Source organism: Paralichthys olivaceus, chromosome 11 (assembly GCF_024713975.1).
Source record: "Paralichthys olivaceus isolate ysfri-2021 chromosome 11, ASM2471397v2, whole genome shotgun sequence".
Lineage (NCBI taxonomy): Eukaryota > Metazoa > Chordata > Actinopteri > Pleuronectiformes > Paralichthyidae > Paralichthys > Paralichthys olivaceus.
In genome coordinates this window covers 17,400,729-17,417,345 of record NC_091103.1, presented here as the reverse complement: position 1 = coordinate 17,417,345, position 16,617 = coordinate 17,400,729, and the positions used below count along the sequence as shown (strand labels likewise).

Genomic DNA, 16,617 nt, shown 5'->3' with positions numbered 1-16,617 from the left:
CAGGGGGCAGGGGTGCATGGAGGAAGAGGGAGGGTTTATATATGAGCCCCCAAACTAAAGCCAAAAGCTGATTAACAAGACCTTTCCCTCCTTTTTATAAGAAAGGGTTTAAAAGAGGCAATGAGAGAGTAACAGCCACATAGTAATAGGATTTTTCACCCTTGTCTGCTGTGCTGCGTCAGCCAGACTCTGCACTGATAGGTGGAAGACACAACTGAGAGGTGTGCAGCCCCTTTACAGTATCCAAGACAAGAACACTTCCCCCATCTTTCCTTAAATTACCCCTTTTCCTCTATATAACCCCTTTATTTTTCATCCCTCCGTCCTTCTCCCACTATTGTCTTTCCACGCCCCTGTCCCTGAAGTATTCACTCAAGCATGACAGTACCTCATACAAAATAAATAAATAAATAAATGAATAAAAATACAGTTTGGAATGAAAAAGGTTATTTCTGTATATCTACATGTATTTGTTTATTTTTATATTCCCACATTTATCAATATATTTATTTATTTATGTCTGTGTCAGTATGTTTAGTAGGTAGGTGGACTTAACTCAGTCTAAGGCTGGATTGGTTGTAGCAGTGTGATCATCGGATCTACTACTTCTGTCTTGAGTTGGTCAGCACATGGGAACTTTTTCATGATGTATATGTATTTAATTATCTATTTCTGCAACTACTTATTTATTTATAGTTTTGTCATGTATTAGTAAACATGTATATATGTATTTGTCCGTATACTGTTTCTGTCTCATGCATATATTATTATATAATATCTATATTATATATCTATTATCTTTCCATTATAATTAGCACTGATTTTCTCACACAACACCCTCTTCCACCATCAGCTATAACCTTTCTTCCCTCATCCCCCCCCCCCAATCCCCTCTTTGACCTGACCCTTGCCTTGGGTGTGAGTGGGCCGGCTGACCTGAGCTAGGCTTGGTGGTTTCTGTGTCGGGGAGGGGAGGTGGGGGTGATGTTCCACATAAATGCGCCCATTCACACTGTAAACTGCTTATGAAGGAAGAAAATTGCTAATGTTAGCCTAGCGCTGCCTGCTTGCCCTGAGATGGAGAGACAAGTGTGGCACAACAGGCCAAGTGCTGCGGTGAAGCTCGGAGAAAAGGCCTCAGTGTGTTTGCTGCCTTGTGCACATGCAGCTGCGGGATGTGAGGTGTGGCGTTATTTGGGTAATTATGGTATTTGACTGTGTTTTGGCATGCTATAAACGGCACGGCACATCAAACTCTTTACCTTAAAATGGACCAACTGCATCAGTGAAGGCAGGTCTAGAATAAACTTTCACACTTAGTTCATGTAAAGGTTTTGACACAGGTTGAAGGGTCTGAAAACGAGGCCAGCAGCATTTCCTAACGTCTCTGTTTTAATGGTTCTAAAACACTGGAATAGTGTGGACACTGGGCATATCTGTAGCAGAATTGATGGTTTTAAAACGGAAATTGAGCTTTGTGGATGTAGTCTAAATGACAGAGCTCCCAAATAAATTAGTGTAGCACCATTCTGATCCATGAGGAAGCCAACAGATGGGTGGAGGAACCCTGGGGTGCAGCCAAAATGAAACCTTTTCAAATCATCCTTTTCTAGACCTCGGTCCGCTGCCTTCAGTCCAGGCTCGTCCTCAACAGCCTTTAATGAACTATGGGTTGGCAGACTTCAAGTGATACCCCAGTTCCATACATGCTCTGCTTTTGTTTCATTTTTGTGCATTCACAACCAACCAGGAGCCTCTGTTTGCTCCTTGCCTTCATCAGCCTCACTCCTCATACCATTTTATCCCTCTTTCTTCACTTTCTCCCTTTTTTCTCTCCGCAAGTGTGACATGTTTGCCAAGCTAGTAGAGGTAGTGATTTAGTGCTGTTAAGAATGATGACTCTGCCAGAGGGGCTGGCAGGGCACTGTCTCACTGTCATATGCTTACTCCTGCTGGTGGGGGGAGGGAGAGATGGAGGGATGGAGGGATGGCGAAGTAAAGAGGAGAAAGAAGGGAGCGGGAGAAGCGCAGAGTGAGAGAGTGAGAGACTTGAGGGAAAGAGAAACCACCGTCTTTTATGGAGACCAATACTCCAAGCCTCACTGCCCAGGCCAACTTTACAGGATATATTGGACAGTTCCACACTACCCCGCCCCCCACCCCTCCGACTGCTCTCTCTTTTCTCTGCTCTTTTTCATGCTCCCCTCCTTTTGGGTTTCCAACAAGGCAAGCCTTTAGCCGAACTCTGGAGAGGTGTAAAAGTAATACCATGTCAACAAGTGCCTTTTACTCTAACCCACTTTACACACACAGACACCGGCTCGCACACAAACACACATGCGCTCACAAAAACGAAAAAAAAAATTGGGGTCAATCATCTGCAAGAAGGACCTCAGTATACACTGTTCCACAGAGTGTGCCTGAATAAGTCCAGCTACACAGAAAAGCAAAGCCTGTTCTGCACAAAGGGCCCAGAGTACAAAGGAGAAACCATTATCTTCACTTTCTGGGAAAGTAATGAGCTCCTTGGGATGATGGATTAAGCCTACATGCAAGTATTGCATCTAATAGTTTAACATGGTTTTCAGATTCGCACACTCTGAACTCCACCTCAATGGGCCAACAGGGCAACCTCATCAAAATGTGTTCTAAAAGGAATCAGTGAAATTATTCCTATGAGCACAAGAAAGAGGTGAGGTAAGAGAGCTCTTCGGGGTGAGACAGACCCCGATTGCTCTTTTCAGAGCTTGTGCCCTTTCTACAAGTTCACAATGTACAGAGGGAGCACCCTCAATACAGCCAGAAAACAGAAAGGAAGAGAGCAGAGAGCAAGAAATAGCACGCAAAAGCACAGATTTTTAAGGAGAGGGAGGGGAGGGAGAGAGGGAGGGAGGGGTAAAGCAAGTGGGAAAAGAGAGAGAGAAAGAGGGAGAGAGAGAGGGGGAGAGAGAGGCGTGGCCCTGCCCAGTTGCCTGGGGAGAAAACTGCTCTGCTGCTGACTCAGGACTCTCTTTGTTTGACAATGCTCCCTCGCTTACTCTCTCACTCCCTCACTCTCCCGCTCTCTGACACACACACACACACACACACACACACACACACACACACACACACACACACACACACACACACACACACACACACGTCTTTTTTCAAATGCTCAGTCACCATCTTTTCTGTTGTGCACATTCCTTTTTCTTTGTCAGACTTCACTTTGACTTACTTTTCATCTCCTATGTTACTCATGTTTATGTTTCCCCCCCCCCTACCCTTTATATACATGTGTGTGTCCTACTTCTGCTATCGTTCTTTTACCGTGACATTTTCCTCCATCCAAACTACACTGCACAAAACGTCCCTCTCTCATGTGACGAAAACAGATAGAGGCTCACAGTCTAATAAATCTACACTGGTTCTTTTGCCTTTTCATGCTCCACATAAGCCGTTCACGATCAGGACCAGAACTCTGTGCCGTTTCATTCTCTTCCAGCAGCGGCAATTTCCAGATGTTGGCAAGCCAGAGGTTGGCAGCAAACTGCCAGCACAGTCTCAGGTATACAGTATCATTCACAGTGATAGAGGGGGAGAACTGTTAGAGGGACATGTTGAGAATACAGGGAAGTCTAAAGTCTGGTGATTAGACAGAAGGTGGCATGTCACAGAGCATAAGATTCTAGAGCTTAGAAAAGACTGAAAAAGAGACTATAAGAAGACAGGCAGTCTAATGGACAGTCAGAAGTGATAGACTCTGAGAGAATAATGGTTGGCAGCAATGAGAATGGCAGACAAAGATCCTATAGAGAATGAGGTTGCACGTTAAAGAGGGAGGGGAGGAGAAAGAAACGGAGAGCAACAGGAGCTGTGGGGATTCCAGCTGGACATGGACCCATTCCCAGAGTGGCAATGCTGAGCCATACTCATAAGGGAACCCCCCCCCCCCCACCCAGACTCACTCAGAAAAAAAAGAGAGGTAAAGGGGGCCTCAGAGAAACACTGATAAGCACAAGGTAGTCCATCACACCCTTACACAGTGAGGAGGGAGGCAATAGCAGCAAAAGGGGGAAATATGTACCTCTTTTACACCAACATTAGTGGGTATATGCAGTTTTTTTACATGGATAAACCTGTTGAAAAAGAGGTAAATGACTCCTTTCCCACCGCCAGTAGAGGAGTATGCCTTTATTTTTTTAACCTGTGCCTCATGTTCAACGTTGCAAACAGAAAAGAAACTGAGAAGATCTCTCCCACTGCCATTTTACCAGTGTTGCATCTTGCACAATACAAAGACACAAATTACTGTTGCATGGCCTTCCCAAGATGGCTATGTATGCTGAAAGTTTAATGTGTGTAATTACGTCCCACTAGAAAAGGTGCAGCAGCAACATCAAGACAGTCAAAATAAAGAAGCTCACTGCGGTGTCATGTTTCCATCAAAGCCAGAGCTGATAAAAACCTGTGCCTGCTGCAGAGTCATTTGACCCGGGAGCAAATGCCGTTTGTATCAATTCCCATTGCAGACAAAAGCCAGATGTTAGCGGGTGTTAGTGGGTTTTTTGAACAGTGGAAAAGACAATTATGAGTAAAATGTGGCTTAATCTCACACTAAGTTCATTCAGATATACTGGCACAAAGTACTCAGGATGGATGGGCAGATAAAGAAAGAAGCATTTTGTTCGAACGACAGTGCATCAGTCAAAAATCACAGCCAGAAATAATAAATCTATGAGAGTCATGATTGAGGGGCCATTTGGCCACTATTTAATAGGCAGTACCCACAAGTAGATACCAGTGGTTTTACACTTTTCCAAACCCTACTCTTGAAAACAATACCAGCATTATGAGCGATAAATTTGATACATGATTGATGACTACACATCTCTCAAAACTTTGTGAGGGTGACAGCTGTTATCACACTGTTGATTGAAAACTGTCAGGATGTTGGTAAGAACCAGGGTTCAGCCTGGGGCAAACATTAAACCATCTGATGGTCCTGACTAAATTGACAGTGGTTAAGTATAACCTATAACTAGGGGAGTAGATTGAAGAGTGGCAAAGAGAAGAGGGGAATAGTTTGACAAGAATCTGGATCGCACCAGGACTAAGTACAATCACAACTTCAATAGGATTAAGAGCAGACCAAGAAACAGGGGGGAGTAATAATCGCCAAGTTTAATGAAGCCTGGTTCTGTGGCCACGTTTAGATTGACACTAGCTCTGCATGAAAAATACAGGCTGCTCATTCATTTGAATCCAGTCTGGCAAATTCAGAGGCATCAAGCAAAAAAAAAGCTGAGCCCGCCTCAACTTTTGCCACAACACAATGTGACGTCTTCTGGCAAGGCACTGTGTTAGCCTGTGTTGATTTAATGCAGGGCTGTTTTTCAGTCTGAACACCCGCTAAGTCCTGAATGATCTTCAAACCACGGAGGAAGGGTGGTGAAATAATTATGAAATGTGGCTTTGATGTTTTGTTCAAACTTTGCCAATTTGAATAAAATCTTGTAAGAATACAAGATTTTGCTAGGTTTATAAGAATTTGTATTAAAATTTAAAGACCTATAAGCTCTTGGGACAATGTCCTGCAGTCTGTCTTGTAAGAGAGGTTAAAGTTTTAATCATACGATTTTAAGTCGTCAGGTTTATGATCTAACCGATCACGGTCCAAAAAATGAAAAAAAGAAAACTATTATTGGACAAGAATTTGAAAAGCAAAACTAAGCAGCTATTGCATTCATATATGTGAGCAAGGGTGTACAGTGGAGAGAGAAAAAAAAACAAGTGCAGGGAAGAGAAGGGGGAGGAAAAGAGGGGGGGAGAAAGGGGTGGGGAGAAAGCAGCGAGAGAGTGCTCGCCTGGCACAATGAGTCCTACTTGTTAGCCAGTGACAGTGTCAGGGATCGTGACAGGGTCCAGACGCTAGACACCAGCTGCAGCGCCTCGTAAATAGACTGCTGTCTCGCAGGCGCATTTGCACAGCAATGGTTGCACACACGCACACACACACAGGCATGTGGGCACATGCATATACGATGGCAGACACTGACTTATTGTCTCTCCCAAATCTTGTAAAAGGGACAGTGAACCTCTTTGTGTCTTGTGTGCTGTTAAAACTCCTGTACTTCATACAGAGCTCCAAACTCAACAAAATCACAACAAAAAATAATCAATATGTATTAATAATACAATAATGTATTTAATAATTACTAAATGTTGATGCTTTCTGGAAAAACTAAACCGAATAAACTGTGTTCAGTGCACAGGTTACTTGCTGGAACTGCAAGACTAATCTTTACCAATACTTTTGCCTTGATGTAAACTTTGTGCGTGTGTGATTGTGTGTCTGCATGTGTGTGTGTGTGTATGTTGCCCTTCCCTCTACGTTGATAATGAGGGGGGGTAACCCACTACATCTTTCCTGTGGTGTATGGAAGGAGCGAATGTTGAGGAGAAGAAGGAAAAGAGCAGGAGTGAGTTTAGAATTTTGGGTGAGAGGGGAGCTGAGCTGGACGGGAGGTGAAGGGGTTAAATGCGCGGGACTGATCCTGCTGAGCCAGCAACAATACGTTAAAGTGCAAGGTTTCATTGTAGCAGATACAGAATGAAACTCCTTTCTATTAGTCACGCTAGTAACTGAAAAGACTCTTTGCACTCCTTAACCCTTAGCGCACCGCAAACAAACCACAGCGACAACACAGGTAAAGCCCCCAAATTAGTTACTGGGTCTTGTGTTTGTGTGTAAACTCACGTGCACAGCGATATTACAGTAAGTATAGTACACTGACCAAAGCGTGCACTTTTCTCTAACTTGATGCGTGAGAAGAGTGTATGTCTGAATTCACACATATGATTCAGAGTGACCTTTGAGGGGGATTTTGTTTTTCTAAAGTCACCCCCCCCTCTCTTCTTGAGCAAGCCTCCCACGCCATGCTACAGTACACACTGTCTCTGGGGGGCTTAGGGAGGAGAAGGCAAGCATACCCTTCCTCCAGTTAGAGCAGGGCAGAACCATAATTATCATCATCATCATCATCCTCACCATCATCATCATCACACTGCTTTAACCAAGACACCACAGCAAAGCAAGTGGTGCAGTGATGAAACAATGGAACAAACTAAACGTAAACAAGCCCATAATGTGGGGGCCTAAGGTGAATCGGGTTGTTGGTTTTGGGTCTGTCTGTTATACTTTTACTAGAAGAATAAAATTATTTTTGTTGACACAAAGTAAATAGGTGCATGCTGGTTTCATTTGAATCATTTAATTAACTCACAACTATATTTTGGAACTGCCCCAAAAACTACTGAAATCCCTGGTCAAGACAACCAAAAGGTAATGACAAGGATTTCCCTTCAGATGATCATACACTGCACTTCACATAAATGTAACCTCTCCAGAACACACACCATTACCCTCTGGAGAAGATATATATGTTGGCTCAGACCGCTCTCCAGCCCATTTGGTTTAGTACTGCAGAAAAAAAGCCATTGGATCCTAATTAAATCAAAATGGAGCATGAAATGCCTGGTGATCAACACACAAAAACCAGCTCTGACTGTTTGTTTTCTCTACAACAGACCTGATGGGGCAATACACCAAAAACTTCACGTAAACTCAAAGTGGCCCTATAAGCGTTCCATGAGGGCAGAGCAGGGAACTGGTAATATTGTTCCTGGCCAAAGGCTCAACAATAATAAAACACTTACAATTACCATTCATCATTCTCTAATTTCCCCTCTCATTACAACTCCAGTGATCGTCAGCGGCAGGTAGTAAGAACTCGTGGCATGCAGCCGCACACGATTTATAAGTCAAACAATGTACGGAGAGCCAGTAGTACCGGAAGTTCGCAACACCAAATAAAACCAGAAAGTGGAGAACCTCTTTGGCACAGTGTGCGATGTCAGATAGTAATGATGGTGATACCACTCACAGCTGGTGTAAACTAAAAGAACTAAAATAGTAGTACTACGCATGGCTATGACAGCAATTCTGTCTTCTATCAAACTCAGCAGTGATCCAACTAACAACACTGACTAGTTGGGCGATATTTCTTAGCTATTAGCTCGATCACCACACCAACGCAATTGACCTGGCCCTCAAAGGATGCAGTTTTCGTGGGCCAGGTAGACTGTGAAGGCCAAGGCGAATAGAGACAGTCTGGTCTACAGATGGACTCAGTTATTATAATCAACAACAGCATTGTCCCATCCTTACTACTGTTCATTAGCAACAGAGCTGTAGTTGGGTTCCAAGAGAAAGTTTTAATGCTCCTTGATTTTTTAAAATGTGTATTGTTTACAATTTGGCTGAGTTGAAGCATAATACACAAGAACTGGAACGTTTTGTAACTTGCCAGTGGCATTACCTCTTTGAAAAATGGTTTGTCACCAGAAATATTTGTCAGACACATTTGAAGGAGCCTTTGAAATGGGACAGCATCACTGTGATACAATTGGTTTTCAAATGCAGCCTCCCACCTAACTTCGCCGAGGACCATTGACTTCATCCAAGTGCATTGAGTCAGTTCATCCAGTTCAGCAGCCAATTTCCAGCTGTAATGATGGTCCATATTGGACTTCACTGGGGTTCGCTTCCTCACCAGACACACTGGCTTGTCCTTTAGTTTAAAAAAAAAATGTTTGTCCATTTCTCTTGGAAAGCCTGACATTCCGCATCCACTTTTCTTTTCTTGACAGTTGCCATGATGCTCGTCTGTGATGACATGTAATAGCTATGTGTGTGTTTCCTTTACCCTGACTGTGACCTGACAGGCATAAACCCGGAAGAGACCACCCTGAAGTACATGTTAGTCCACGATTTTATGTTATTTTCCTTAATCGACAAAAAAAGGTAATTGCCGTCATGAGAATTGTTTTGTATTTCTGAGTTGCTTTTTTCTATTCATGAATTGTCTTGCTGGCAGGATCAAATTTCAGAGGTTCCCCACCCCTGATATACAGTAAACCATACTGCACTGGAAAAGCTGAAAGTGAACCACAGATACTGTATGTTTTAGGGAAAAGGACTTGAATGACCACAAAGCATACATTTTATATTGGTATATGAGAGTAAACAAAACAACGCTTACAATATCTACAGCTGCACAGTCTGCCCAAAGATTGTCAGAAACATTAACTGTTATGCTTATAACAGAGTTCCTGGGAGTGCTGAGGTCAGAAGTACAGTGCTTAGGTGTATTTAGGCTGAAGTGCTTATTCTATAGCTGCTTTCAGATATGCACTGGACGCCGCAGATCCTCCATATTTTCTCCGGTGAACGCAAATGTCTGAGTGAGACGCTCCGCAGACTTTATCTGCCTGGCCTCCTATTATAATGGTTGAGAAATCCAGGAGAAGTCGATGCCCTGCTGGATTCACTGCGAGCAAGTGGGGGGGTTGATGACGCAATAATGGAAAACAAAAAACAAAAAAAAACAGATATCTCCTGGTGAAAAGACGGTGACACACATAGAAGACATCTCGGCAGCGAAGTTGATATGTCACTTCCTGCCTCTGTCTGCTGCCTCCACCTCTTGCCTGAATGATAATCTTGCCTGTTGCTGTTGTGAACGCGTCTGTGCAGAAAACCTCCCGCTGTGTTGTGCATGTGTGAAAGGCAAACTACAGGTAACCACTTCTCCAGATTTTACACGGAGGTCATGTCTGAAAATGGCCTAGGGGATTAAAAATGCTGAAAACACTTTTTATATTAAGTCATAGCCATTAAAACCTTTTTTTAGACATGAGGTGTCAGTTATTTAAAATCTCACTGAACAATTTTTCAAAAGTTTAATAACTTAACTCATCTACTTAGGTTTCTCCTGCTATTTGTTCTTTTTTGTCTTTTTGCAAACACTTGCATTTAGCAGTAACTTCACATTCTATTGAGAGAGCCCTGAAGGGACTCAACCACTAGGAAATAAAGTAGAGTTAAAGTAGTTTTTCTTACTCCTGTCTTGTCACAGAGCCGCAGGGTGTTGAAGGAGCCCACGGCAAACACCTCACCATCTGGAGCCCAGGACAGGGAGGTGATCGGGTAGTCATGAACTGACGAGGAGTAAAGCAGACGGCCAAAGCAGTCCCATACCTGTCAATGGATGAGTACATGTTTTTTATTAGAAAAACAGCACACAACCTTAGGACATCCTAAGGTAAATCTCAAACAGTGCACACCTTATATTTACAATCTTCTCCACCTGACAGTATCAGGTCATTGACTGAATTCCAGTCCACCTTCAGGATAACCCCATCATGAGCTTTCCACTAGAGAGAGACAGAGAGAGAGAGAAGGACAACTTTAGCACAACATTATGATGCTATCCATGCAATTGGTAGAGATCTAAATCCCCCCAGTTTAACTAGTCTAAAAAAGAGAGTTAAAAATAAAAATGATCACAGTAAGAACCAGGAGTGGCATTTATTCTCGGACTTCTACAGAGTTGTAAGTGTATGAACATCGACCTCAGTGAGAGTTTACTTACTCCATTATGTGTCACAGTGTAACAAAGAGCAGAAGGCCTGTCACCAGCCTTATCTTACTGTGTTCCAATCTTGTTCCTGCTCACTCTACATGCCCATTGCCTACACTCTATTTTTTGTACCCTACTTGCTCATTCCATGCACCCAAGGGAAACACACTTAAATACACGTACATGCGTTGTACGTATGTGTAAGTGAGCGCAGAGGTCACAGTGGGTCTTTTAGGGGGCCATTTACAAGTAGTTTATTTTCACACCCCTTTTCATATCAGATAGCAATTACAGGCAATGTCCAGCCCATGTTTAACTCTGGTTTCCTGACGCACATTGTCTGATTCAGATTAGCCCCCCACACAGGTTCAACTCACATCACTGTGCTGTTCTTCAGGCATTCACAGGGAGAGCAGATGAAGTGTGTGTGTGTGTGTGTGTGTGTGTGTGTGTGTGTGTGTGTGTGCGTGCGTGCGTGCGTGCGTGCGTGCGTGCGTGCGTGCGTGCGTGCGTGCGTGTGTGTGTGTAGTGCATAGCTGGGGGGGGGGGGCGCAAAGGGTTGAGAAGGCGCACATTAAACCCTCCACTGTTTATGTAAGGTCCCAGGCGCAATTCAGCTTCAAGAAGAGTAATAAACGAATGTATACGCGAACAAGAAAAATGACTTGTGTGCAAACTCCTCAGTGCTGCACCCTTCCTTAATGCAGTGGCACTCACAGACATATAGGTCTACTGCACTTTTATGTATCCATTATAGTGCAATGCAAATAAATAAACCTCAAGTTTGATTGATTGAAACCCTAAAGGGTAAAGGGTCTGGTGATGTCAGACCAATGGTCAAATCAAGAAATCTACACAGGAAATAAAAACTACCATACAAAGATATTGACGACAGAAAATAAACTGTCCATTAGATATAACAAGCTGTGGGGCTACCATGTTGCATTTCTATAACGATGTGGTGTATCCAAAGTACTCGAAGTAGTACAAGATATTTTAACTGGAACCCATATTACTTGATGTTTCTTATTGTTCATCTATAGAATATGTGAAGTTACCTGTAAGACTTTTGCACTGGGTTGCAGAGGCTTGATGACGAGGTGTCTCCCTGAGGTGTAGAGGACTCGGTCTGAGTCTGGACCCCAGGCCACAGAATACACAGGAGTTGCTGGAATATATATATGCAGAAACACATTCAGCCAATGGATCAGCACTTTGCTTGCAGATAAACCAGCTGAGAAAATCTGCCCAACCGCTACAGTATAAGCACAAATGCGGATGTGTGTGTGTGTGTGTGTGTGTATGTGAGTGTTATTCTATCTTTACCACGACTAAATTTACTATTAGACCTTACAGAGTAAAGACATTTTTTATAAGCGATGACATTTCAGCTGGTCCACACTCTCAAACATTTAAAGGCCAGTTTTAGGGTTGGGGTAAATGGTGATGGTTAAGATTAAGGGGTTAGGGCAAGTATTATGTTGATGAATGTCCTTAGATAGATAGAGATACAAGCATGTGCATGTGTTTGTGTGCCAATTTTCATGTGGTTACATGTGGGAATATGTGAGTATATAAGTAGGGTTGTTGCTACGCACTTGTGAAGGATAGGGAGTGGGGGTTATGTTTAACCCTCTCACAAATGCTAACTGGTCACATGACCTAAATCTGACTAGGCTACGAGGGGTAAGAGGAAATTCCAATCACCGTCCTTTCACTCCCAACCTCTTCCAAGAGCTCTCTCATACATACAAGACACAAAACATCATGGTTAAATTCAAGAGTTAGCGCACTGGAAGTGGTTGGAAAGGGATCATTTGCAATGGTTTATGGGATGGATAGTTCCTTCACTCTTAAAATAATTATGTACGCAGTCTTGTACTTTTGCTTTTTTGCGATCTATTCTCACTGACGCCAACTTTCATCCACCATCTTTTTTTCTGTCCAACAACAAAGGAGAAACATTTAATAAGTTAAACTGCACAATGAATCAATTAATAAGTAAGCTATATCTAAGACTGGACAGAGAAATGTATCATAAGGAGTATTTCTATTTTTTTTTTTTTACAAAGGTCTTTCTATAAAGCTTTGAAACTTTACGATGCTTCAAATTAAAATAAATACTGAACTTGAAGACTGTCCTGAACACAGTTATAATTTGATAAGACACACATTTTTACACAATCACACAAAAATAGTTCCTCCTTCATTGACAGTAAAACCACAGATGCAAATCTTGCAGGTCCTCCTGAGTGAGTGCTACAATGCAGACACATGTACAAGTGGGATACATACACACATGTAAGGTACAATTTACTGTATGATCTGGGACAACATCTGTGGATTTGTAAGACGTTTCGTGAGTCAGTCATTTTGAATCCTGTGTCAAAAGGGAGCCAGCTGAGGAGGTGAACATGTGCGTCATAGCCCTCAGGATAAAATAAGGCTTCCCTGATTCACACGAGTCATGCGTGTCTGTGTGCCAGGTCGTCTTCATCAGGTCTCTCTGCTTCTTGCTCTTGTTCTCTCTCCATCTCAAGGGGTACTCTTGAGCCAGAAGGTCCAAAAGCAATTGGTACTGTGTGTGTCTGTGACGGTGAGGATGTAATTGGTGACAGAGTTTTGTGTTGTGTTTACTAAATGCCTGCAGCTGGCTGGTCAGTGACTGGCTTCACATGGTTCCTACTGCTGGCTGCCAGCTGCTTCAGTTGTGATCTCTTTAAATTTCTGTCAGTCTGAAGTCAGATTGGTTCTTACTCACAGTGCCATTCAGACGATTGTAAATCAAGAGGGACATGGACTATGGCCTCTTTAAATGTATAGCTCTAAGCCTCATTGTGTACAGGTTTGCAAGAAATGAGGGATACTTGATCTTAATACTTAATCATGTAAATCAAAAAAGTACATCTATCTATCTATCTATGCCACACCATGGCTAAAACACTTACCATTACAGATTAAATGTAACAATCTATTTTTCAAATTCTACACATAGTGAATGTAAAGTTATCAGTAAAATACCGTGCTTTTCAAATTTGTAAGGATTAAAAGTTTTAATATGTACAAACATTTTCCCCCATGAGCTAACTTCTCTCCTCTTAATTATCAAAACATTACAGGGTTGTATTTTCTTTTTCAAGAAATCGTATTTGGCCGATTGAAACTGGAGAACACACACCGAAAACATTTTTAAACTCACAGAATTGTTATTTCCTTAGCTCCAGCTAATTAAATTTGCTAGCCACAGCTCCATTCAGGCGTTAAAACCAGTCACCGGCTAAACATTTACATCTTGCTGATGGAAAACTGCAATCTTTAAAATCGCTATTTTCCAGGATAACGATGATTATTTTTTCTGTTCAGTCTATGAATTATAGCAAACGACTGGGCATCTGCAGCCATTAGTGTCACAATCACATAGTGCAGAGGATGCACGTGTAACAAATACATGTGCTCTGCACTGATCACTAAATTGTGATTGAGTGATAATCTATAATTATTATGAACAGTTTCATACAAGCACACGAAACATTTATGGCAAGTATCTTAACTTAAATTAAGTGAATCAACTGTCTTTTGGTTTACCTTGGCTGGCAAGTGTTGAGCGCAGCATACCACTTTTTGACCAGATCTTGATCCGCCCATCTTCTCCAGCTAAGATATTAGAGAAAGGTATATTATTAAAATTTGGATGGCGGTTTAATTAAATGAGTATTTTTTATTTGCAATGAAAATGTGTGAGCCCTGTCATCTTTACCTGTGACAAGAGCAGTTCCATCATTGTTCCATCTTCCAGCCAAAACAGCTCCTTTGTGTGCTTCAACACTCTTCTCAATGCGTCCTATCTTGGAGACCAGATGGAACTTTCCTGTTATAAGACAACCAATACACTTATTGAATAGAAATCCTAACCTCTAGCCTGGCAAAACTTTATAATTAAGCACGATAAGTAAATGTACAACTATCAATCACCTAACATGCAATTAAAAAAACTGAAAAACTGAAAATCAGCATGCTGCTGCTCTCTCCCATTTCTAATTTTGGAAATCCCAACAAAAGTGGATGTTACTGGTCCAGCAGGTAGCAAGCATAACAGGCATACACAGCAATAGAGAACGACAATTTCTATCTGTTAAAGTATTAAAAGTATATTTTCTATTTCAATTACAGGTGCACTCACAATCCCAGTCCTCATTTTTGTTGCCAAACATTGTTTCGCTGCATACTTGTTAACACACTAAATAAGTGTTTTACAAAATAAAGATATACTGTGAAGGAAAAGGAAAGGCTAAGAAAAGCCTCAAGGTTGATCAAAATGTATCTTTTAATAAAAACCTAAAACTTATTTGAAGCAATAATTGGAGCGATGTTGATTTATCTTTAACTTCAACAATGTAAGCAGCAGGAGAAAGTTTCAAAAAGTGAATCGTAACAAGACTTTTCACTACTCTCTGGTCTGCCAGAGAAAATTGCTGCTTCAGTTTGTGGGTGTGTTTATGCAACCCTACACTGCCATTAGTGTTGTGACCACACGTTGCCTGCCATAACAGTACATCCATATTCTATGTGTTTATATCTAATATAAGCCAAAGAAGTGAAAGACAAGGCCATATAGATGCACGTCATCCAGATTGTACCGTTAAGTGTCGTATTACAGTGTTGAAAAACAACTCTACTTTAACACAATGTTGTTAAAATGTCTCCTGTACAGGTATGACTGGAAAATAAGTGATCTTGATCATGTGGCTGTTCAACAAATAGATGACTTGTTAAATAAAACTGACGGAATCAAGGTCCTGTAGCCCACTGTGAAGTGGAGTAATAAAAACACTTACCATCGGTGCTGGTGAGGGCAAAGATTTCAGCCTGGGGTTGTCTCTTGCCACCGGTGGTTTTGGGTAACCAGTGTAGGTCAATGGGGTAAATGTCATCAGACAATTTGACAACCAGACTGGTCTCACTGGTCAGCAGGTTCCACTTGAGGAGCTGGTGGTCCTCGCTGCACGAATACAGTTCATCTGCTGTGGTCCAGCCGACACAGCTCACAAGTTCCTTATGTGATCTGCTGTTAAGGAAAGTGATGGGAAGTGCCATGACAGCCACTGCAATAAATGAAAGGATACTTTACAGATTCTAGATTTCTTACAGGCATTAGGAAATAACCATTTACCACAGGAAACATTCAATAACGTTGGTGCAAACACTAGTGATGATAAGAACTAGCTACGTGTTTGAAGCTGTTTTACATAATAACATCAAATAAAGTTTTATAAGTGTAAAGCTAAACGGCTAACAACATCAGAGAGTGACCAGTTACTTCTAGAGGCATTTGATGACGTTGGTGCTAACATTAATGATGATAACAATAGCAAGAAGTTGTGTTACAAATGAATAGATTAGAAAGATACCAGTTACCACTAGACACATTAGTAATGCTAAAAACAATAACAAATCTCATAACAATATATCATGGAGCAATAACAAAACACACATGTCAGGTTAAACAGCTAACAATAACACAGAAAGGATATGTTTGGATTCCTTCAACAAAGACGTTTTCATTCTCATTGTGGATAAATCCCTCTTGACCCCTCGCTGGAGGAAAAGCTCCGCTGTTTGTCGGTGATGGAAACAAGCGTCTGCAGTTGCTACGGCACAGACACTGTTGCTAACGCGAATCCTCTGATGTCCCCGAGCACTGGCCACAGCTCCGATGCTAATGCTAACTTGGTTTCATGGCTAAAGCCGACATCGTGCTGTGGGTTACCGACTCTATCCTGCGAATGCCTGCGTGTCGTTTACTCTAGCAACAGTCCGGGTGGTCGCGACGATACAAAACGAGCCCATCCACCACTAATACCCGTACAGTCGCAGTGGTTATCATGCTAACTCTCGGTTAGCCATTTAATCTGGGTCACAATAAACAGTTTGAAAATGAGTTATCGCGAGAGTTGCGAGTCTCGTTTCTTTAACAACACATATAGCTTAAGTAACATAAAACAAACGATATATATTGAAAGGATGTATTCAACATGAATCATTAAACTCAAATCAAACTAATATCAGCAATAATCGAACAATATTTCCCGGAACTATTGGCAGGGGCGGGGACTTTGCTCTGCTGTAACCAAGGCAACCGTTTGAACAC

The 16,617-nt window shown here is 42.0% G+C and overlaps 1 protein-coding gene across 1 annotated transcript in view; it reads right to left on the bottom strand.

The window, feature by feature from the left end:
• The window catches only part of ift80 (intraflagellar transport 80 homolog (Chlamydomonas)), a 28,122-nt gene extending 11,738 nt beyond the window's left edge, over positions 1 to 16,384 (bottom strand). Inside the window, exons 1-6 of the mRNA XM_069534873.1 lie at positions 15,305 to 16,384; positions 14,227 to 14,337; positions 14,055 to 14,123; positions 11,528 to 11,637; positions 10,174 to 10,263; positions 9,950 to 10,087 (exon numbers count right to left, since the gene is read on the bottom strand). Of these exons, the coding sequence (XP_069390974.1) occupies positions 9,950 to 10,087; positions 10,174 to 10,263; positions 11,528 to 11,637; positions 14,055 to 14,123; positions 14,227 to 14,337; positions 15,305 to 15,563 (777 nt within the window). The 5' untranslated portion in view covers positions 15,564 to 16,384. The remainder of the gene's footprint in view (positions 1 to 9,949; positions 10,088 to 10,173; positions 10,264 to 11,527; positions 11,638 to 14,054; positions 14,124 to 14,226; positions 14,338 to 15,304) is intronic.
• Between the last annotated feature and the right edge of the window lie 233 nt (positions 16,385 to 16,617).